Genomic DNA, 24,526 nt, shown 5'->3' with positions numbered 1-24,526 from the left:
TTTTCTTAGATGTGATAATTATGTGGTTGCGTAGCAGGACAACTCATTCTTGAGAGATAATAGCATAAGTACTTATATCAAATGACAGAAAAAGAGATGAAGCAAATATGGCAATATTCGGAACAAAGTGGAGGATTTTGGGTATTCAACTTTTCTGCATTACATAAAAATGCTCAAAAGCTGGGGAAAAATATAGAATGAGAACTTAAAAACGGATTAACAAAATTATTGATTTTGAAAATGCTACCAAGAAACAGGAACATAAATTACCTCTTATCTAAGAAAATTTGGGAACATATAAAAAATATTAGTTTGCCAGCAAAGGAGGAACAGTCATGAGGTGGGCTTTAAGAGTAGGTAAGGCAAGGGGAAGGAGAGACAAGATATGAGAAGGCTGCATCAGCAGGGTCTGCTTTAGACAAAGCAGAGCCCACCAAATGCTGACAGTTTATTAAACTAAACTCTAAATATAATAAATTAGCAAATATTGAAATTAAAACTACAAAAAGCATAAACTACAGAACCTGCATTCTTTCTACAATTCTGGACACTTGGCTCACCTTGTTAAAGTCATGAACAATGTTGGCAGGATCACTATCTGCAAACTCTGGGACAGGCACACTGATAAATTCAACTTCTTCTTCTTCAAAGATTTTAATATTTTCTTCAATTGTCTGGTAGAGAGCAGCTGGGGCATCTGCAGAGGGCTCATTTAAGATGACATCATCTTTGATGTACTTTATTCCACAGTAGTACACGTCATCTGGCTATAGAGAGTTTAAAGACTCATTTCAGCAATTCAGCATGAGACAGGTTTTTAAATAAGCATTACTTAAGCTGCCACCTCTATCTAAATAGCATTTTGCTTGCAAACTCTTGCTTTTAGATGACAAGTCAGACAGTTTAATTACAGAGTTAACATATTCTTTAAGATCAGGTTTTGAAGCACTGTAAAAGAACAGCTTCAGAAGAAAGGCAGCTGGTTTTCCCTTTACTTTTCCTGGTAGGTGAAAATAGAACATAAAAATAATTAGCTATCCAGTAACAAATAAATATAAAGAAACAACAGACCTACTCTACCTGTAAGCAGTTTTTATAGAAGAATATATTCCAAAACTAGTCAAGTTTTTCTGAAAGAATATATTAAAAAGTTTTGATATGGTCTACTAATTAAATGACTTTTTTCTTATTAGCCAAAAAAGGGATAATTTTTCTGAAATTTCCATATGCATATAGGTAGTTCTACTTTTCCCCTTATATCACAATTCAGCGGAAAATATTAGATTACAGCAAATCTTTATGCTACTGTCTCACTTTTACAAAAAGAAAAAACAATACATAAGGTCGGGTGCAGTAACTCATGCCTGTAATCCTAATACTTTGGGGGGAGGAGGCCTGAGACAGATGGACTGCTTGAGCCCAGGAGTTCAAGACCAGCCTGGGCAACATGGTGAGACCCTGTCTCCACAAAAAATAAAAAAATTAGCTGGGTATGGTGCCACGCACCTGTAGTCCTAGCTACTACTGGGGAGGTTGAGGCGGGAGGATTACCTGAGCCCAAGAGGTTGAGGCTACAGTGAGCTGTGATTGCACCACCGCACTCCAGCCTGGATGACAGAGTAAGACCCCATCTCAAAAAAAGCCAAACACACAGTACATGTACACACGCGCACACACACACACACACACACACACACTACACACACTACACACGCAATAAAGACTAAGGGTATACAAAATGTGAATGCACGGGGCCAGGCATGGTGTGTCACGCCTGTAATCCTAGCACTTTGGGAGGCCAAGGTGGGTGGATCGCCTGAGGTCAGGAGTTTGAGACCAGCCTGGCCAACATGGTGAAACCCTGTCTCTACTAAAAGTACAAAAATTAGCCAGGAGTGGTGGCAGGTGCCTGTAATCTCAGCTACTTGGGAGGCTGAGGCAGGAGAATTGCCTGAACCCGGGAGGCAGAGGGTGCAGTGAGCCGAGATCGTGCCATTGGACTCCAGTCTGGGCAACAAGAGAGAAACTCTGTCTCAAGAAAAAAAAAAAAGTTAATGCACCAAATGTTATCTCTGGAAAATAGAATTGCGATGATTTTTTCTATACTATATGTATTTCTTGTAAAAAAAAACTGTATTTAAAAAGATGACTAGTATTTTGGTAATGTCTATCCACATGTGATTGATTATCTTGAACAACACAGAAAATGAGCATGAAATTGAGAATGTTTCAAAATTAGTTAAATTATTTTAATAAGTCTAGTTGTCAACTGTTTCTCCAAATTTTGAAACAGCTGAAGTAGTCATAAAACCTTGAAAGTAATTTCCCTTCAAAACTCCTAAAAAAAAAAAAATTGTGTATTATTGCCAAGAGAAATATATTACAAAATAGATTGTAAATTATAATTAATCAGAAGGAAGACCTTTGTCTTAACCCACTGGGATTACTATTAAACACTCAAAGTTATAAACAACTTTCATCCTATGTTATTTCAATATCACTGCTGAAGTCACCCAGTTCTTTAGTGAAACCACGACTGGAAAAGAAGCAGAGACATGGTCTTACTGTATTCTGGGCCCAAGGGTACAGCAGGACCATAGGGGAGTCCAAGCTGACTATCAAGTTATGGCCTATCAACATGAAAACATTTGTGGCTGATGTATTTATTCAACTGGCAATTGATAATACTATTCCTTTCAACCCTTAATTATAGTAGGAAAATAAAGGTTAGTAAAATCACTCAATGACCTAAATAAATCCTTTAGTCACCAACATTTCAAGTTACTCTGCTTTTAGTGACTGTGTGTGATGGGCTCAGCAAACATATCATGGAGAGATGTTTAAACACAGCTTTAAAATAGAACTACCACTCTGGCTGAAGGTCACAGATAAAAAGTACAAGCTTAGCGCAAGTTGTAAACAATTTTGTAATGCACATCGGGAGAGGCAAAAAAAAAAAAAAAATCAGAGACACAAAATAATTTTTCCACTTACTTGAAGTGCAAAATATTTGTACAAGTATGCTCCTCCTAGAATAACACCTGCAAGCATAAATGCTAGTCCAAAGCACATGCACCAACACCAGGCTCTTCTTTGGCCAACTGGTACCACATCATCTGGGTCCTAAAATACGAAAAAGACAGTTAACTATCTTATCTCCAGACAGAATAACAGAAGGCTCAGGACTGGAAAAACCTTAATGATTATCATTTTAATAAATGAAGACATAAAGACCAAAGGAGTTGTGTCTCTCATCAAAATCAACCCAGGAATGAGTAAGTGGTAGCTTCAGGGCTCATCTTAATGGTTCTTGGACTGGGACATCGGTCTCTAGGAGAGTTGTCTACTTCTAATCTCAACACCCCACCTGCTAACCCTGCCTCAAGCAATGATACACTCCATAATTTTTACTTTCCATGCACAACTTTTGGTGATATATTCTAAAATTTAATAATTTAGAAGAGGTTATGCTACAACTTAGTCACATAATATGATCATGAGCCTTGTAGATTATAAATCCAGGGCATCTCTCTATCTGATCATTTATGAAATTATGTGTTAGGCCTGCTACAGGTGGTTTATATTTCATACCAGGTATAAAACTATTCTAAACCATCCACAAGAAAAAATTACAGGAAAATAAGGAAAAGAACAAACAATGATACTAAAATTATTTAAACAATTAGAATTTCAAAAAAAGGACAAAATTATATACATAGAAATACATAATCCTATTATGCCACTGCTCTACCCTAAACCATGGTCTGATAAAATTCTTCACTTTCTTTTAAAGATAGAAGCAGTAGAAAAAAATGAGAACATATTCAATGATAAAAATTTACTGATAAATTCAAGAAACAAAACTAGCACAGAATTTTATAGAATTTTCATTTCTATCTACTTAAGAAAACAATTTAGCATTAGAACATTATTTGGGGTCATGACATTCATAATTCCTAGATATTCCCTCCCTGTGCCCTTCTAACTTGATCCCTCTAATCTGTCACTTTAGAATTACAGCAAATTTCTGATTTGTACCCAAGTTCATGTGCAAAGAGCTAAGAAAACAAAGATACTTAAATAAGTAGTCACTCAATAAATAGTAAAGACTGCAAAAATTCATAGTATACATGAACAGCCTCTTGAAGTACATGACTCTGTCCTTTACTTGGAAAACCCAATATGGAGTAGGCTTAAGGGAGAAAGCAGACTTCACCTAAACTTATATAATAGGATATAAAATTAGAAAGAAAAACTATGAATGATGCACAGAAACAGGATCGGTCATTGGAACAGCACTCCACAACCTTTTTTGGCACCAGGGACCAGTTTCGTGGAAGACAATTTTTCCACAGACAGACTGAGGGGCGTTGGGATATGGTTTCGGGGTGAAACCGTTCCACCTCAGAAGATCACCAGGCATTAGATTCTCATAAGGAGCGCACAACCTAGATCCCTAACATGCACAGTTCACAATAGGGTTTGCGCTCCTAAGAGAATCTAATGCCCCCGCTGATCTGAGAGGAGGCAGAGCTCAGGCAGCAATGCTCACTGTGCAGCCAAGTTCCTAGCCAAGACCAGTTCCGGTACTGGTCTGTGGCCTGGCGGTTGGGGACCCCGGTATTAGAATATAGATTTGGTTGAAGCAAGAATTCAGTTACGAATGAAACCTAAGATTATATGTTTTTAATTCTAAAATGAGGAACTTTAACATGATACAACTGAAAAAGGTCTAATCCCAGATGTTGAAGCAACCAAGAACAATGTGATACGATACAGTGTGTTCCTAGGTTGAGATTTCAAACATAGAATTTAACACTGAACAACAAACACTGTTTATTCTAAGAATCAGTGCATTGCTATGAGAATGTCATGGTTTCTGTAGCACTTGTCAATACACTATGTGTGTAAGACAATGAGTGTATTGCAAGGAAGAAAAGTATGTAATGAGAATAAGTCTGAAGAATTTAGCAAGCCATGTAAGATATCCCAGCTGTGAAAAGAAAGCTACAAGAATTCCATGGAGTCGTAAGGTATTATGAAACTTTAATGACGAAGTATACATCTTTTGCTTGAGCCCTTGTCTGACATAAATATCTAAGGAGGTAAGAAATCATTCCTAACATAATTAATTTTAGAGTGGAAGCAGAGTGGGGGGGGATGAAAATGACAGATGGAAATAGTTATTTCCAACATTTGGTATCAGCTGCTGGGACAGCCAAATGTGTGCACACACCCACCCCATTTGGCAGGCTTTCTCTTCCAATAGTACATAAATGAATAGCCAAACAGCACAGGCAGACATCTGTAAAAGAATACGCAGCCCCAACTGGCAAATTGATGACAAGTTTCAAGGCATTGTAATGTATCATTTTTAACTGTTCAACAATCATTTTGAGAATAAATTATAAATGTCTACTATGTGCCAAGAGCTGTGCTAGGCACTGGAAATGTATGCTCTGCCAAGAAAGAGACCTGTTAGATCAGTCCGGAAAACAGATAAATATACAAAAAGAAAATAAATATGATACGAACTCTAATAGGAAAATGCACAGAGAGCACATAAGAGGGGATGAGTTTCAGAAAGACTTCCCAAGGGAGAAAATACTTTAATGGAATGTTAAAGGACAAATACTCATTACCTCAGCAGAAGATAGAGTTAAAGGAAATTTTATATATGGCAATGATTTTTCAAAATTTATGGAGCTAAAATGCATGACATTTCCAAGAGCCACATGTGCTTTGGCTGGAGTGCCCAATATGGTGGAGATGAGTATGAGAAATGATGGACAAGAAGCTGGTGCAGGTCACAAAAGACCTTTGTAAACCACGCTAGAGTTTGACTTCTCATGTTAATTCAAAAATCACTTCTCAGCACTATTGAATACTTTTTTAAAATTCAATTTCTTGAGGAATTTCACTCACAAATACTTCACTTATCCACAGGTCAATTTATTCAGCACCTCAACAACGTGAAACGTGGCTTAAGAATCAGGAAATAAACAAGAGTCTTTGGTCAGCCAAATTATAGACCCCAAACCTATGCACCACCATCATGTACTTCATAGAAGAGCTGTTAAATCTTCAAAGTCTATCTAATCTTTGTTCTCTAAATTCCTAGTTATCACTTTTCTTTCATGAGAATAATTCACATAAAGATCTTATCTCTCTCTACTAGGCTATAAGATCTTTTGAGTATCCGTTCATATTCATTTTGCATTACTGGTAGCTCCAAGCCAAGCTTAGGCTTGGCATTAGCTGGCACTCATATATTTGATGAGTGAATAAAACTTAGATCTTTTTTTTTTTTTTTGAGATGGAGTCTCGCTCTGTTGCCCAGGCTGGAGTGCAGTGGCCCGATCTCAGCTCACTGAAAGCTCCGCCTCCTGGGTTCACGCCATTCTTCTGCCTCTGTCTCCCGAGTAGCTGAGACTACAGGCGCCCGCCACCACGCCCGGCTAATTTTTTGTATTTTTAGTAGAGACAGGGTTTCACCGTGTAGCCAGGATGGTCTCAATCTCCTGACCTCGTGATTCACCCGCCTCGGCCTCCCAAAGTGCTCGGATTACAGGCTTGAGCCACCGTACCCGGCCAACTTAGATCTATTTTTTTAAAAACCCTGGTTATTTAATTTTTTATGATTCATAAAAGTTAAACCAGCAGCCAGCGTGATAATAAGGGAAGGGAGAGATGCAACATAATTCATAACGTAAAACAAACTGTGGCTATTTAGCAAGAGCAGTAGCCTAGTTCAGCATTTATTAAGGCTTGCTATTTGCAATATACTGTGCTAGAGCCTGTGGGAAATCAAATGTGATTAAGACATGGCTCGTACTTTGAGCGACTTATAGTCAAGAATTAACATCACGTATGATAGATAAATGATGTTCCATAATACAATCCGAGTCATGGAGAAGGGATTAAAGTATGCTCAAGATTTAAAAGTTTTTAATCTAAGAGATTTATTAAAAGTGTTTTTAGTGATTAAATTTTAACACTTCAAAGAGTAAGCTTTACTTAAAGAAAAAGCCACGTAAGATTTAAGAAGAAAAATCCCATGACTATCTCAAAATATACAGAAAATGTATTTGACAAAATTCAACTTCCATTAAAAAAAAATCTTTGCAAACTAGCAAAGGGTGAAATTCTTTAACATCAGTAAGGCCAATAATCAAAAACCTATAGAAAGCCTCATACTTAATGGTGAAACTTTTATACTTCACCATACCCTTTTAATTCAGGAATACAGGAATGCCCACTAAAATTGACTGTTTCCATTGAACACTGTACTAGAGATCCTACAGCAAGTACACAAACAATAAAAAGATTAGGTATTAGAAAAAAGAAAACAAAACTGTTATCATTTGTAAATAATCTATGTAGAAAATCTAAGAAAGTCAAATTATTTAAACTAATTAGAGGGTGGCAAGATTTTTAAAGATCAATAATCAAAAACCAACTGAGTCAAAAATTTAGTCATGAATATTTACAGCATCATTATTTATATACTAGCCCCAAACTAGAAACAACCCAAATATCCATCAACTGATGAATAAATTGTGGTATATTCATACCATGAAATAGATAGCAATAAAAAGGAACAAAATCACACACACCAGCAGAACTGAATCTCAAAAACATGATAAGTGAAAGAAGTTTAGCACAAAAGATTACTCACTATATGATCACATCTTTATCAAATTCTAGAAAAGGCAAAACCATAATGACAAAAGCAGCTTACTGGCTGGGGAAGGGGAGACTGACTACAAACAGGCATGAGGAAACTAATTACTAGGGTGATGGAAATGTTTCGTATCTTTATTGTTGGGGTGGATATATGACTTTATACAATTACCATAAATTCAATCAAATTGTACACATAAAATGCAGGAGTTTTATTCCATGTAAATTATATTTTGATATGGAGGGTGGGGAAGAAATCAACTGAGTTCCTGTCTACCAGGCAATAAAAGAATGTCTAACACCAAGTGCTAGAAAAAGTGTGTAACAAAGGGAACTTGGGAACTTCCACTCAATTGACAGAAATTTAGGTCCAACTGCTTTGGAGAACAATTTGGCAGTAACTAATAAACATACATCAAGCTTCTCCAACCCGTGGCCCATGGCCGTGTGTGGCCCAGGACAGATTTGAATGTGGCCCAACAGAAATTCACAAACTTTCTTAAACCATTATGACATTTTTTTGTGATTTTTTTTCCCAGCTCATCAACTATTGTTAGTGTATTTTATGTGTGGCTGAAGACAATTCTTCTTCCAATGTGGCCCAGGAAAGCCAAAAGATTGGACACCTCTGACATACATTTATCTTATGACCTAGCAATTCCATTCCTAGGTATAAATCCTGGATAAACTTTTGAATATGTAAGGAAATATGTCCAAGAATATACACTACACTGTCAGCAACAAAAAAAAAATTCGAAATAAATTATTATAGATTCATATAATACTGCTAAAAAGATTCAACTAGTGACCAGGCCCAGTGGCTCGTGCCTATACTCTCAGCACTTTGGGAGGCAGAGGCAGGAGGACTGCTCAAGCCCAGGAGTTCCAGACCAGCCTGGGCAACATAGCAAGATCCTATCTCTTTTAAAAAATAAAAATTAAAAAAAAAATGTACTAGCACTGCTGATTTTTAGATAAGCCTAAGAAACGTAATTGCTGACCCCCCCAAAAAAGGCACGTTGCACAACATATAACACCACATATTTAAGTGTTATGTAAGTATGTGATATTTAAGACTTTCAAAACATATAAAATATACCTCAGGTTCTCTTTATTTTGTGTGCTTGAAATATTTCATAATTTTAAAAAGAAAAAGAAAAACCACTAACAAGTAAGAGCTTCTTCACTGGGGTATATAACTTTACCTGGCCTAATTTAAAACAAGTCACCGAGACGTTTCCTCCCTTCTACTGCAATAAAACTGGTGCACCTTGCATCGCGCTTAAAAGGTAACAGAACTCCCACAGGTGCTGTACAATTATCACCTAATTAATCTTCCTAAACCTCAAGTTTTTTAGCCCAGTTTATAAAAGAAGACACTGCAGCACACACTGGCCTATAACCACCTTGCAACAGTAGATACAGAAAGACCTGGCTTTCAGAAGCACTCTTACTCTGGCACAGTACTAATTTCTAGTTCAAATAAATCTCAGCATTGGATAATAAAATAAAATTACTTAAGAAGTTATATCTTAAACAAAATGAAGGACAAATTCTTTTCTGGTACTTCAATTAGTTAAGAATTAGGTCACCTCAATCAGTTCCCTAAGAGGCTTTAGTAAATGTGCTTCAATTATAAACTTAAATAAAATGTATATTTTTTCATATAATTTCAATTCTGTTCTCAAACTAACAAATCACTTTACATTCTTAGGCACCTCTATTTCAACTTTTTTTACAGGATGACTGAAGCTTTTAAGAGACATTTTTCAAAGTGCTCAGATACAATATTTTACATTTCTGTATCAAATTCAACAACAATGCTTTAGGAATCAGGATACTAATGAGGAAAACATCTCTTAGGGCTAAAAATTATATTATCAAAATATATATATAAAAAAACCAATACAAGTTATTCAACTCAAAATATACTGAACCTTCAGAAATTAGATTTAGTTACTTAGAAACATGCTGGGTAACATAGGTAAATATGGAGGTGCATAGGCCAGCTGCCCACAGATGTGTTGTTTGGCTGGTATAATGCTTTCCAAAACAGCAAAACAGCTGGGACATTAAAAAAATTTAGTGCTTCGCACTTTTAAAAACTAGGATTTCCCAGCCAAGCACAGTGGCTCATGCCTGTAATCCCAGCACTTTGGGAGACTGAGGCAGATGGATCACAAGGTCAGGAGATTGAGACCATCCTGGCCAACATGGTGAAACCCGTCTCTAATAAAAATACACAAATTAGCTGGGTGTGGTGGCTTGTGCCTGTAATCCCAGCTACTCGGGAGGCTGAGGCACGAGAATCGCTTGAACCCAGGAGGCAGAGGTTGCAGTGAGCTGAGATGATGCCACTGCACTCCAGCCTGGTGACAGAGCGAGACTCCATCTCAAACAAAACAAAACCAAAAACTAAATTTCCCATCAATGTTCTAGTATTTTCAACTTCTCTCTTATCTTTTTTTCTCTCTACTTGGAGACCAAATATAGGTTTTGAATTCTGATCTTCATTTCCAGCTATGACTGGGTATACTTCCTTCTGGGATCCTATTTATATTAAATAATCAATCTAAACTACTTCTCCATATAAAGGGTTTTGAGTTCTGGGTTTTGTACACTGGGACATATTCACTTGGTTTCTACATTAGGTTTCTTTCCTCAGTATGAAAGCATCAAAAGGACATGATGTGGTGATCTGCTAATTATTAACTGCATTGATTACCAAATATATCTGGTATATGTAAGACACAAAATCTCTGGCTGAGAAGTTAACAATCCATGAGGACATCAAACATTTGTTTGCATTTTTTCTTATTCACTTAAATCAGCATCTGAATTTTGCTTTTTAATTTGCCTTTTGAAATGAGATTGCTGCTGTCTTGACTGTATTGAGGAAGTCCACGTGATAAATGTTTGACACATAAAAAAGGAAGCAGTTTTCCTAGTGTCTGGCATTACACAGCAAGCTGCTCTCTATATTTGTGAGTACTCTATTTCACAAAGGCCTCTGACCTTTTGTCAATATTAGATTTCATTTAGTTAAGTTAAATTAGTATTTAGAGTCAAAATTGGGAATTATACCAACATGTTATGATTAATGAAGTTATGGAATTATTCTCTACTGGAATTCGAACAGGGGAAGGCTTTAAAAAGGAGAACTTAGGCTGGGTGCAGTGCTCACGCCTGTAATCCCAACACTTTGGGAGGCTGAAGCGGGTGGATCATGAGGTCAGGAGATCGAGACCATCCTGGCTAACACAGTGAAACCCCATCTCTACTAAAAATACAAAAAATTAGCCCGGGGTGTTGGCAGGCGCCTGTAGTCCCAGCTACTCGGGAGGCTGAGGCAGGAGAATGGCGTGAACCCAGGAGACAAAGCTTGCAGTGAGCAGAGACTGCATGCCACTGCACTCCAGCCTGGGCGACAGAGAAAGACTCTGTCTCAAAAAAAAAAAAAAAAAAGGAGAACTTAAACTACAAGGTCTATAAAACAGATTCTTCATTAACATACTTTTTTGTTAAAAAATCCTGCAATATAAAAGCAGTAATATAGAATGAAAAAAAAATTAAAATTTAAAGCCATTGCATAATAATGTAACTACTGTCAGAAATCTATGAAACTTGAACCAAATTATTAGCATCACATAAAACTAGCACAGTTTTAGGTTAAATAAAAATAGGTTGGAACTTGAAAAAAAAACCAGGCAGATTATCAATGCAATGCATTTGGAACTGGATCATAACTTAATCACTTTTGTATCAGAAACAAGCAGATTAGTGCAAAGTAGAATATTTATATGAATAATAAGTTTAAAATCTCTTATTCTTTTTTCTACATAGTTTAAAAAATGACCATCATTTCTCTACTGTGTTTATTCAATCTATGCTGAACAGAACTGTAACCATTTTTTTTTTTTTTTGAGACGGAGTCTCGCTGTCACCCAGGCTGGAGTACAGTGGTGCCATCTCAGCTCACTGCAACCTCTGCCTCCCAGGTTCAAGCAATTTTCCTGCCTCAGCCTTCTGAGTAGCTGGGATTACAGGCACATGCCACCAGGCCCAGCTAACTTTTGTATTTTCAGTAGAGACGGGATCTCACCATGTTGGCCAGGCTGGTCTCGAACTCCTGACCTCAAGTGATCCGCCCGCCTCGGCCTCCCAAAGTTCTGGGATTACAGGCATGAGCCACTGCACCCGGCCTTGTATCCGTTTTATAAAGTGAAATTTTATCAGAATTTCAAATTCATATTGGTGAGTAAAAGGCACTGGGATAGCAAAAAGCCTAGATTAGCACAAACAGGTAAATGTTCGTAAACAACAGCATTATATACAAATGTTATTTATTGTTAATAATATCCTTTACCGGGATAAATTGGTAAAGACAGATTTTCTCTACCACTGGCTGAATGAAACTCCACATTGTTACCAGTATCAACAGTTTCCCTAAAAATTTTAAGCACAATTCGAATGCTCTAATTTTATATAATTCATTATAAAATTTGGTGTCAAGATTAAAGAAAAAAAAGAACAAACCTGTTCCAGACTTACTTTTATACAAATGCTGGCTTTTAATGTCTTTCAACAAGATAATTATACATTCATATTCAAATATGGGTAATTTCATTTAAAATGCAGAACTTTTGGTAAGAAAATTCCAAGTATATTCATCTGAAAGTATAACATAATTTAAATGTGGATAGTTAAGAGAAAATTTCTGTCCAAGTTTGGAATTCTAAATGTTAAAGATGACTACTAGAAAAAATAGTTCTAGTTCTTAAGATCAGGAATACTTGTCTCTCTACATGTGAGAAGTGCTTTGACCCTATGAGCCCTACTGCCTAGCACTGAAGGCATGTGCAGTAAAAACTCAGTGGTAATATTGAATGTTCCTCCCTTATTCCACCACTCTCCTGGCTCTTGGATCCAGGGGTGTGATTTTCTTCTAAGAATAAATATAGGCATTTAAATAGGTTGTGACTAATTTGGTTTTCATAACTGGTTGGTCTTTCCTAGCTACACAATGTTTCTTGAAAGCTGGGGTGCTTAGCAATTTTTAAATTCCAGGTATAGTACCTGGCTATCCAGTAAGTGCTTCTGAATATATGATCAATACAGTTCTCAGGAATAGATCCCCTATGGAAGTACCATGAAGGTAGTTTAATCCAATACATCATTTACAGATAAATATGAGGCCCAGAGAAGTAAAATTATTTATGTAATATCACAGAGCTAATAAAGTCTGAATATTATCTTGACTCCATGTGCTGCTTAAGGAAGCTGACTCAAACAGCTTAGGCAAATTAACTCTGGTAATAAATGAAGTGACAGACACCATGTCACACTTGGATAATACTCCTTTCTAACCAGAAACCACATAGCCTGATTTTTTTTATTAAATATATATACTTTTTAATTAATTAATTTTTTTTTTGAGACAGGGTCTTGCTCTGTCACCCCAGCTAGAGTGTAATAGTGCAATCACGGCTCACTGCAGCCTCAACCTCCTGGGCTCAAGTGATCCTCCTACCTCAGACTCCCGAGTAGCTGGGACTACAGATGTGCACCACCACACACGGCTAATTTTTAAATTTTTTTGTGGAGGTGGAGGTCTCACTATGTTGCCCAGGCTGGTCTTAAGCAGTTCTCCTGCCTCAGCCTCCCAAAGTCCTGGAATTATAGACGTGAGCCACCGTGCCCGGCCCACAGCATGAATTTCTACTGTTGTAAAAGGTTTACTTAAATTGATCCACACTAATAAGCCCTACATGTATGAACTATTACAAAGGCAGTAATATTACTTTTAATATGTTGTCAAAATTAATAGGGCTTTTCTCTGTTGTTCAACAAATTACAAAGGATGGTAGCAAAAAGTATTAAAATCATATACATGTGAACTTAAAACAATAAAGGAAAATAACTAAGGCACACCAGCACATAAGCATTTCAACATAAATGAAAAAGGCAAAATATTAATTACAAAAATGAAACTTTATTGTTAGTTGGAGTAATAATGCCACAAAGCAAAACTACAAAGTTGGTAATGAGTTGCCTCTAAAATTCCTCATGAAGGAGACAATCTTGGAACTTTGAAGAGGACGATCAGAGGATGCCTCATCAATCTTTCTAGACCATCCTGTCTGATCTTAAATTAATGCTAATGGTAATTCAGATGGTTTCCATTATTATCCATTATTAATTATCATTAAGTCAATTTTTAATGTAAAAGGAAATATTCTAACAAATCTTTAAAAAGCTATCAAGATAGCTAAGTTGAAGTTCTAATATTGATTTACAGTGAAATGTTTGTTTACTTCCTCCTGAAAGCTCAATAAAGTGACAGTAAAGGGATAAAACAAATAAATCTTAAGCCACAAAGAATGAAAATGAATGACAGCAGACAAGTCATGTCAATAAAAATGTTGAAAGCTGAAAGCATAAAAGAAAAAAGAAAAAAAAGATATAAGGAGAAAATCACCCACCTGTAGACAATCAAAGGGGGAAAAAGTCATCTACAAACAAGGAATCAGAATGGCATCACATTAGAAGATAATGGAGCAATGCCATCAAAATGCTGAGAGAAAAATGAATGCTAACCTAGAATTTTACACCCAGATAAATTATCAAATATGAGGATGGAATAACGATTCTCAGACACGTAAGATTTTTTAAAAATTTATCTTTTTCTTCAGATTTATGAAACTGTAGATCTAGCATGTGATAAAGACAAAGGCAATTCTTCCAAGATGATTATGACTCTCAGGACATCTGTATGAGTGCAACCAGTCTGGACTAGAAAACTAATGAATGATGGGCAAGAAATCATCAAAAAGAAAGAAAGAAAGAAAGAAACTTGGTAAGTTACCTGGTGAGTTTGAAGATACAGAAAGACAATTATACTGCTGTCAGAGTCTGAGGAATGAATGAGCAGTAAGTATGTAGAAAATTAAGGGACCCTCTCTCCTGCCCCAAGAAGCATGATCAAATTCAGGGAAAATAAAAAGTTGTTATACAAGAAAGGAAGTAAAATAAAAGTATACTACAATACTCAAATGTAAATAATGTTTATGTTAATTATAATAAAAAACACTAAATATCAATTTAACCAGAAATTGCTATAACAGAAGAGATTATGTGTGCAGTGTGTAAATACACAGAAAAAGCTAAATATTCACCTTCCATGTAGCTATTATCAATAGGTATTATCTAAAACTGCAAAAAATAAAACAAATGAAAACAAACCATGAAACAGCAGTATAAGCAAACATTTAGAATAGATGTTCTGCAAATGTGGTCCAGGAACACACCCGTTCAGGGGGTCCACAAGGTCAAACTTTTTTCATAATAAAACTAAGACTGTGTTAGTTTAAATAATAAAACTGTCATTTTCACTTTCATTCTCTCGCTATGTTTATATACAATAAAAATTGTACAGTGCAATTTTCCAGAAGCTAAGCACCATATCACAACAGACTGAATGAAGAAGCTGATAGGAAAATCCAGCTATCTTCTATTAAGCTATTCAGTAAAGGGTACTGCCGAATGTAAAACAATGTTACTGTTAGTCTTCTTAAATCTTTTTGGTTGTTTGGAAATATATATAACCTACATAAAGCAAAAGCTCTTTGGGATCCTGAACAATTTTTAAGAGTATAAAGGAGTTCTCAGAGCAAAATGTTTAACAACCACTGATTTAGAGAAATAGGGAGTTAAAAGAGAAACATGGAGGGCCAGGTGCTGTGGCTCAGCCTGTAATCCCAGCACTTTGAGAGGCTGAGGTGGGTGGATCACTTGAGGTCAGGAGTTCCAGACCAGCCTGGTCAACATGGCGAAACCCCGTCTTTACTAAAAATACAAAAATTAGCTGGGAGTGGTGGTGGGCACCTGTAATCCCAGCTACGCGGGAGACTGAGGCAGGAGAATCACTTGAACCTGGGAGGCGGAGGTTGCAGTGAGCCGAGATCATGCCATTGCACTCGAGCCTGAGTGACAGAGCAAGATTCTGCTGCCCGCCGCACCACGCCCCACTGGGGCAAAAAATGAGAAACATGGAGTTAAGATCGCCATGTATGGTTGGGCAGGTTGTTTCCAGTACAAGGATGCCAGGCCAAGGGAATCAGTAGGTCTAGAATCCAACTGATGCTCTATTCTCCAAACCACCAGAGAGGGGATCTTTTTCTAAACTGCACAAAGGCAGAAGAGGGTCTAGTGGTCACCATGGTAATAAAAGACCATAAGAAGCTAATAAGTGAATATGATTGCTTTGAATTAATCTATGGGGAGAAAAATTAGAATAGTGGTTACCTCTAAGGAGAACAAATTGTAAAAGGACACGAGATAACTTTCTGAGTTGATGACAATGTTCCAGCTTGATTGGGAGTTAGAGCCCAGGTATACAGACTTAAAATTATCTAACTGTACACTCATGATCTATGCATTTTACTGTATACAATGATGCTACAATTTTTTTAAAGTATGTTCCTCTGATATAGGGCATGACTATGTATTTGCATATTAAAATTTAGTATTACTTTGGTAAAACTCAAATTCTATTAACACCTATTATGCAATGAATAAATAACTTTTTTTTTTTTTTTTTTTTTTTTTGAGATGGAGTCTCGCTCTGTCGCCCAGGCTGGAGTGCAGTGGCGCGATCTCGGCTCACTGCAAGCTCCGCCTCCTGGGTTCACGCCATTCTCCTGCCTCAGCCTCCCGAGTAGCTGGGACTACAGGCGCCCGCCACCACGCCCGGCTAATTTTTTGTATTTTTAGTAGAGACGGGGTTTCACCGTGTTAGCCAGGATGGTCTCGATCTCCTGACCTCGTGATCCACCCGCCTCGGCCTCCCAAAGTGCTGGGATTACAGGCGTGAGCCACCGCGCCCGGCCTAAATAACATTTTTAAATGAAATGGGTACAGCTACTAAATCCTAAGGGTTTTTATGTTGCAGGAATGAATCTTTACCAGAATGCCTTGCTGTGAAAAAAGTACCAACAATATTGTTATTGACATGTGAGGCAGGGATAAGCAGTAACAGTAATATAAGAAGTAATATTCCAAAACAAGAATGATGAGGAGAAAACTGGGACTTTAATAATAGTAGTTGATCAAGAGGTCAGGAGTTCAAGACCAACCGGGCCAACATAGTGAAACCCCGTCTCTATTAAAAATACAAAAAATTAGCCAGGCATGGTGGCAGGTGCCTGTAATCCCAGCTACTTGGGAGGCTGAGGCAGGAGAATCACTTGAACCCAGGAGGCAGAGGCTGCAGTGAGCCAAGATCATGCCATTGCATTCCTGCCTGGGTGACAGGGCAAGACTCTTTCTCAACAAAAAAATAAATAAAAATAACAGTAGCTGAAATCTACTAATTTTTAACTCTGTTCCAGGCATTGTGCTATTATTGTTACAGATTATTATTTTCCCTATTTTGCTGATGAAAAAACTGAGACACAGAGAACTGAAGTAACTTACCCAAGGTATCAAAGTAAGTGGTAGAGACAAAATTTAAATCTTTTGAAGAATGACTGTATAACCTGAATTCTGCTAGTGCTGCTGCTTCCTGAATAGCAGCAGCCCTTCCCCAACAATTCAGTGAGGGTATTGGGCAAAAAGGAGAAATATCATTCCTTTGATATTTTTCCCAACCATTAAAAAATATAAAAATCATTCTTACCCCATGGGCTACAGAAAAACAGCAGGCAGGCAGTATTTGAAGATATAGGCTATAATTTGCCAGTCCTGCGTTCCACTTTAAAGGAGATTATAAAATAGTGGCCCATGCCTTAAGTGTTTTGGGCTAAAATTCTTGTATAAATTAAAATAGTACTGATTTTTAGCTTGCCTTGGAAAATTGGAGGATCCAGCAACACTGGACTCATGTTTTAAAAATGAAAACCAAGAATATTCTTTTGTTTTTTGAGACAGAGTCTTGCTGTGTCACCCAGGCTGGAATGCAATGGCGCAATCTCAGCTCACTGCAGCCTCCATCTCCCAGATTCAAGCGATTCTCCTGTTTCAGCCTCCCAAAAAGCTGGAATCACAGGCGCATGCCACCATGCCTGGCTAATTTTTGTTTTAGTAGAGACAGAGTTTTGCTATGTTGGCCAGGCTTATCTCGAACTCCTGACCTCAGGTGATCCACCAGCCTCAGTATCCCAAAGTGCTGGGATTACAGGCGGTGGCTTGCGCCTGGCAGGAAAACCAAGAATATTCTTACTTGTTTCATATGCAAAAAGTCCAGCTTCAACAATTCATCTGCTTCAGCCCAGGAGACACTGAATTTGCCTTCTCTGCTTAAGATGCCTAGCACGGCCCTAGGTAAAACTGATAGACAGGAAATTTTATGTCCCAGTATTAAAGGGAGGAAAAAATGAATTGGATAAAGTTATATAAAATGAAAAACTGAAAACTGATAATGCAAAGCTAAATAGACTGGCTCTCAAAAATCATTTTCCCCAGCATAAAAATGGGTCTGCTTTTGGATACTGCAGAGATTCGAGTGATTTAATTAACAATGCATCTTTTTAAATTTTTATATAAAATAATTTAAAACATTATAATCATATATAAGCAGAGAAAATAGTTAAGACTTAAGCTTTATCCTTAACTCATTCTGAAAACAAACAACTTTTAAAAATAATTTGCATCTTGACTGCTCTGCCTATGCAGTGCCATTCTTTTACTCCTTTACTTTCTTAATAAACTTGCTTTCACTAAAAAAAAATAATTTGAGCCTTACAGTTAATCATTCAAATAAACACAAAAATCCACCAAACTTGTTTTTTAAAGTATGAAATTCAACTATGCCAAAAACGGTTTATGCAAATATTTCAAAATTTCAAAGTATAAAATATCCACCACCATACTTAGTATCGCTTTCCCAAATAAATGTCCAGGATATTTAACTCAGAAGTGGTATTATATATAAGCTGTGAAAATTTTATTTCTCTTTTGTCGTATTTATGTTAGTTCAACATCATAAAATTATTGCCGGTAACTTATCAGTGCTGAAATATAAAACATTAAGTGAAAAATCAGAATATATCTCTACCATAAAAACAAGGGTAATTTTCTCATCGCTACAACTCAAGATTCAAACTTTTCTGTTTAAGAATAAAAAGTCTACGTTCATTCTTACCTGATTTTTCCCCAAGTACAATTATAGAAATACTGCAAAAAGTTTTTTCCTCTAATAAAAGAGCTTAAAGAATGCGCAATAATTTAAAATAATCTTGTTCATTCAATTGTTGATAACACTTATAAAATGAGGTTGTATTGTAGATCTCCTTAAAGCTATTAAAAATATGTGTTGTAAGTACTAATTAAAAGGGATAATCACAATTAAGTGGAAATTTTTCAAAAATGATGTCCTTAGTGTTATATCTATAATTTCCAATTTTCAACTTTCAGCTGTCTACTTTGGAAAAGACTTTCATTGTGAAGCAAAGCTCCAGTGTTAATATTCTGTATATCATTTAGGCAAAAATCACCTCATTCAGAAATTCAGAATTGTCAAATCCTTTAACAGGTTTCAGTAACAGTCTAAAGTCCTTAATTTCCTTTCCTTTAGTCTTTAAGCTCTAATAAAATGCCACGTTTGCCAAAAAATTTAAGAGGATGATTTCACTGGTAACCCAAAAAGATTTTTTTTTCTGGGTCTTCCTTTACTGACACTGACATACAAAGCAGTACAAGAAGCTTTAGTTAAATCTAGGAATTCAGGAAGTAGTATTTCCTTTTGGAAAAAGAATGTGGGTTTTGAATAGACACGCCAGACATTTAAGTTATGGTATGATAAAACTAAGAGAAATTAAATCTCCCCCAATGACTACTTAGTACATGTTTCTATGTACATTTACCCACAAGTCAAGCTTTGGTAATGCATAATAAACACCTTGTAAGTCAAATTCTAAATTAATTTAAATAGGCCTGTACCATAAATGTATTTGAGATATTTCTGCTTAAAAAATACTTCCAGTCACATAAACCTTTTATATGTCAGAGTTGAATTCCATGAGGTCATTCAGGCTTATTATGCCAAGTATATTATACTCATTTCTGTCTAGTTGGGAAGACTACAATCCTGTGCAATAAGCAACCTTGCACACCCAATATGCTACAGCAGTGTCCTGTCAGGGATGTGTACACAGGAGGTCCTGCCAAGGCATTTGGGATGCACAGACGCAATTCATTTATTTCCCAGCACTAAACCCTCAATTCAGATATTAATACCCTCATGGAGAACCAAAACGTAATGTAAAAGTTTCACTGGCCAATATCTGCAAACACGGAATTACATAACTAGGTAATAAGATGCACTTTGGTTAAAGAGAACCAAGCTCTCAATCCCTTGAGAGCATTATATCAACATTACAGTAAATGGCCAGCCATGCATTTTATGTCCCTTCTCCTCACTCCCCAAAAAACACACAAACAAAACCACCACCACAAACGAAAAGCTTAATTATCAAAACCTTCAGTCTTGATTGTGTGAATAGGGAAAATCAGAAAGGGTAAAGAACCAGGGTCTAAACAGCCATTTGTCATGGGTAACTCAAAACTTATACTGGGTGAGTTGGCCTTCACTTTCTCTCTTGCGCTCACCCTGCCACTATTTTCTTTCCTATATCAGCACTTTACTTTTCTCTCTCCTTTTAAAGAACATCTACAAAGTGGGGTAGAGAGAAAGCAACACTATTTGTCAGCAAAACAACTTGCAGGGATACATATGAAGCAAGCTTAAGCTATTCTGTGGCCTGATACTGGAAAAGGGGTTTCATAAGCAGGCATTGCAACAAAGAGGCGCTGACAACTTCACTGTTCACTGTGAGGTAAACAGAAGTGACAATGTGCTTTATTACATAATACCTCTACCCATCTCCTTTCTCTTTGACCCACTGCTACTTGATATGAGGGAAGAATGTAACATGTTAAACACCAAAAGGAAGAAAGGGAATAGTCTGGTTAGAGTGAGGAGGTAGTTGTTATTTTTCACAATTAAAACAATTTAATGTCTGCCAAATATAATTATGTAATCCTAGCATCTTCATAGATTTTTGAAACTGGAAGAATCCTTACAGGCCATCTGGTCCTACCCTCTCATCTTACAGACAGAGAACCTAAAAATTTAAGCCCAAGATCAAGCAGTTATGTAATGACAAAACTGGGACTTCTGATACAGTACATCAAGTATTTTGTTATTTGCAAATATAAAACAATTTCCCAAGGTTCAAAGTATTGCCACAAAAATAAATGAATTGTTGCCTATAGCATAAAACATGTATATAATTTCAAATTCACTTCTGCTACCCAAAATATATCCCATCTTTGCTGTCTCTATAGCTCTAAGAGCTTTATGCCTACTAGGAGAGGAGGAAGGTGAAAACAATTAAGGGGAAAATGCAGGAAAAGAATAAACAGCAAGCTAGTTGAGATAAAACTATAAATAGAAATGGCTGTTAGGATTAATAGCTGCTGAAAAGATAAGACTGAAAAATGGGGTAACAGAACTGTTTCTGGAGAGTTCTCACCCTGCAGAAGAAAAAAATAGAAAGACAGGAGCAATGTAAAAGTACTGGAATGCATGTTATATAAGCCAGCTGATTAGAGTGATCAGAATTCTTGTGGCATAAGGTAACAGAATCTGCATTTTAAAACCAGAGCAGGTGGTCCCTAAGAACACATTTTGGAAAACAATGGTCTGCGGGATATTGTGATCTGGGAGGGTTAAAGATAAGAAAAATTCTTGTTCAGGAGTTCTAGGCCATTAACTAGCTAGGTTTGATTCTTTCAACCAACCAGGCAAAGGAAATGCCCTCGGCAAAACACATTAAGGCTGATTCTGTTCCCAGTCCAGGCAGTCAGACAAGGTGGCTGCCACAGAGCCACCCGCAAGGAGCCAGAGAACATTATGTAATCACTGCCCAAGCTCTGAAATGAAGAGATCAGAACTTCTTTCACAAAAGTCTGTCATTAAGGTTTTCCTTTTCCCGTTAAGCGACTGACTGATTATAAGGATTCTACTTTTAATGTAGAGAAATATTTTGTCATCCCCTAAAGAAGTCTTTCAGCTTATAGCTGGAAAAAGAATTAGTCATTTTTTATCTACCAACTCATCCGTGACTGCTGGGTGGTTTACAAAGACGACTCTGGCCCTCACTCTTTAGTCCCAGTAGTATTTTTCTTTGGATATAGAGGATCTGAGAAAATAAAAAATAGAAAACAAAGCACGGAGCTACCAATGATTACTTATAGCTGCAATGACCACGAAATTTAAATATGGTGAACTCGTGAGCAATTTTGAGAATCTGGCAGAGTCACTATTTCAGAAATGACAAAAATTGTCAGAAGTCAGATTTAATGGTGCTCAGCAAATGTAATTCTGATGTTTGTCCAGAGTTTCAAATCTCCACTACAGCGGAACAGAGAAAAGCTGTCTGAAGTGACATCATCCAATGCTCGCTCACTCTCTCTCTTTCTAAATGGGAGCAGTTATATTTGTTAATAGGATTTTTAAATGTATGTGTGTATATATATATATGTGATAGCATTAAGACTACATATATTTGAGACTGTTGTGACTGGATACTTGACTCTCAATCTATTTTAGGCACAATGAATGTTAGATAAACAAAGAGCTAACATAATAATTTGCTACTGCAATTTTCATCTGTGCATTCCAAACATTTTCTTTAAAGACCAAGATTGTTTGCAATGGCTTCAGGAAAACAATACCAATACGAAAACCAAAACCTTTAATCCTTTTAGGGAATCAGTTCACTGTTCCTATTTCAAGGCAAGGCAAGTCATTTAGAAATCAACCTCTGACGTGTCTGTTTTTATCAGAACATTTCCAGAAAGTAAGATTACCATTATATTCTGAAGATAGATTATATTCAGAATATAATAAATTATAATATGATGTCTAGATTACCATTATATTGTGAATTTTTTACAGTATATTAGTGGCCTATTTTTCAGCAATAATTTTCATTCGTCCATATAAAAACTCCCATTATTCATACGTGGCACACCAATTTTTTTTAAGTTAAAACTAAATTTACCCTACTGATAATAGGTCTTGAAAAATGCTAACAACAACAAAAAAATAAGATAAGCAACATAACTTTACAGTTAATTTCTAATTTTTGCAGCCTAAAAAGGGTCTGGGTAAGAGGCTGTGGGCTTTTTTAACTTATGAGACAATTACACTTATAGTTAAGTAAATATGATCGTAACCTACTAAAAGTCAACACAGTAACAGCCCCACTTCATGAATTTTCCTAGGATTAAAGGGAGATTTTGTAAAATGAAGGAGAATTTTATTAGGGACCCGGGGGCAAATTTCTCATGTTTAGTTTCACGCAGCAGGAGTCCTCACAAAGACGCTGATATAATTTAAATGCCAACAATTGGTTTTTCACTAACACCCACATAGTCATTACTGGCCTTTACTAGTAATGGTAAGAGACAGCCCAAACCTACTTCGGGCGGACTGTCCCTTCGTCCCCTCTCCAGGTGAAGTTCACCTGCCACTACCGAAGGGCCGTGGAAAAAGGAGGTAAAGAAACGCTTTTAAAATTAAGACGCTTACAGTTGCTGGACTTAGTCCAAGTGCTGTTCAAGCCTAGAAACGAAAGTGGGAAACAACAGAGGTTTAGGCTTGTAATGATGTCAGCCATTTTAGGTACATTATTTATACTGGGAAGGAAGTGCCAAACTCGGTTGTTGTTGTGCCTGTCGCTGCCGGTCCCCAGATCGAACAAGCCAAATCCTGGCTGCACGCACGCTCCCCGGACTGCACAAACGACCGGGAATTCGGCACAATTAGCCAATCGTTCCCTCTCCAGGCCTCCCAAGCCCCCGACCCCGCGTCAGGCACCGTTTCCAGCACACGCACTTCCTTACAAAGGAGCTGCGGACCCACAGGAAACGGGAGCGCCGGGCTCTCTCGGGGACTTGTCCCCGCGGCGCGAGCCCCGCGCCCGCCACCTCGGGGCGCACTGCCGCTGCAGCCCGCGCAGCCCTCCCCGGCCGGGCCCAGCACCCGCTTCCTCGACCTCCCCGGGCTCGGACCTTGCAGTCCACCGCGACGGCGTCGGGGGGGATGATGAGCGCCTCCTCGCCGCTCTTGGGCTCGTCCTTCTTGGCCTCCTTCTGGGCCAGAGCGGAGTTGAACGTCACCTTCACCATGGCGCGGCCTGGGGCGCCCTCGAAGGGCGGCGGCGGGCTCGGGGCGCGGGCTGCGGGCTCCCGGCTGCGATTGCAGCCTCTACGGCCGGGCTCCGGGAGCGGCTCCGGGCGGCTGAAGAGGTTCGGGAAGCTCCGCGGCGGCAGAGGCGGCTACTGCGGTGGGGATCTCGCAGCCTCCCAGCTCCCGCGCGAGGGCGGAGACTGCTCGCGCATCCCCTGGGAGGCGGGGCGGGGGCGGGGGCGGGGGCGGGGCCAGCGGCCGGGGGCGGGGTGCTGCGCGGGACCCTGCCCTCGCCCCGCAGCTGGGCGCCGGATCCCGGCGCGCCTCTGAGAGGGATGGGTGTCCCTCTGGGCCGCCTGGAATTTCCAGTTCTGAATTCGCTCCCAACCAGGTTACCTCCAGGCCGAGTGCTGCAGGTTTGTAGCGAAATCGAGTGAACTTTCCTGAGTTCGCCGGGTACAAGGGACTAACCTTTGGCAGCACCAGACCGCCGCTTCTCTGTACCCTGTCCCCACCGCGAGCCTAAAGGCCATGGAATTTTTGTGCATCCACATCTTCATTTTCTCACTTATTAGGGAACCGACTCAGTGGAGCACAAACATGTTTAAAGCTCTCTGTCCTTGAGATCTGACTTTATCTTTCACGGAC

The 24,526-nt window shown here is 38.1% G+C and overlaps 1 protein-coding gene across 1 annotated transcript in view; it reads right to left on the bottom strand.

The window, feature by feature from the left end:
* The window catches only part of ITM2B (integral membrane protein 2B), a 29,060-nt gene extending 4,927 nt beyond the window's left edge, over nt 1-24,133 (bottom strand). The window contains exons 1-3 of the mRNA XM_004054496.4: nt 23,761-24,133; nt 2,995-3,123; nt 561-767 (exon numbers count right to left, since the gene is read on the bottom strand). Of these exons, the coding sequence (XP_004054544.1) occupies nt 561-767; nt 2,995-3,123; nt 23,761-23,877 (453 nt within the window). The 5' untranslated portion in view covers nt 23,878-24,133. The remainder of the gene's footprint in view (nt 1-560; nt 768-2,994; nt 3,124-23,760) is intronic.
* Nucleotides 24,134-24,526: the final 393 nt, after the last annotated feature.

This window comes from Gorilla gorilla, chromosome 14 (genome assembly GCF_029281585.2).
Source record: "Gorilla gorilla gorilla isolate KB3781 chromosome 14, NHGRI_mGorGor1-v2.1_pri, whole genome shotgun sequence".
NCBI lineage: Eukaryota > Metazoa > Chordata > Mammalia > Primates > Hominidae > Gorilla > Gorilla gorilla.
This window is presented reverse-complemented; position numbering and strand designations above follow the sequence as displayed.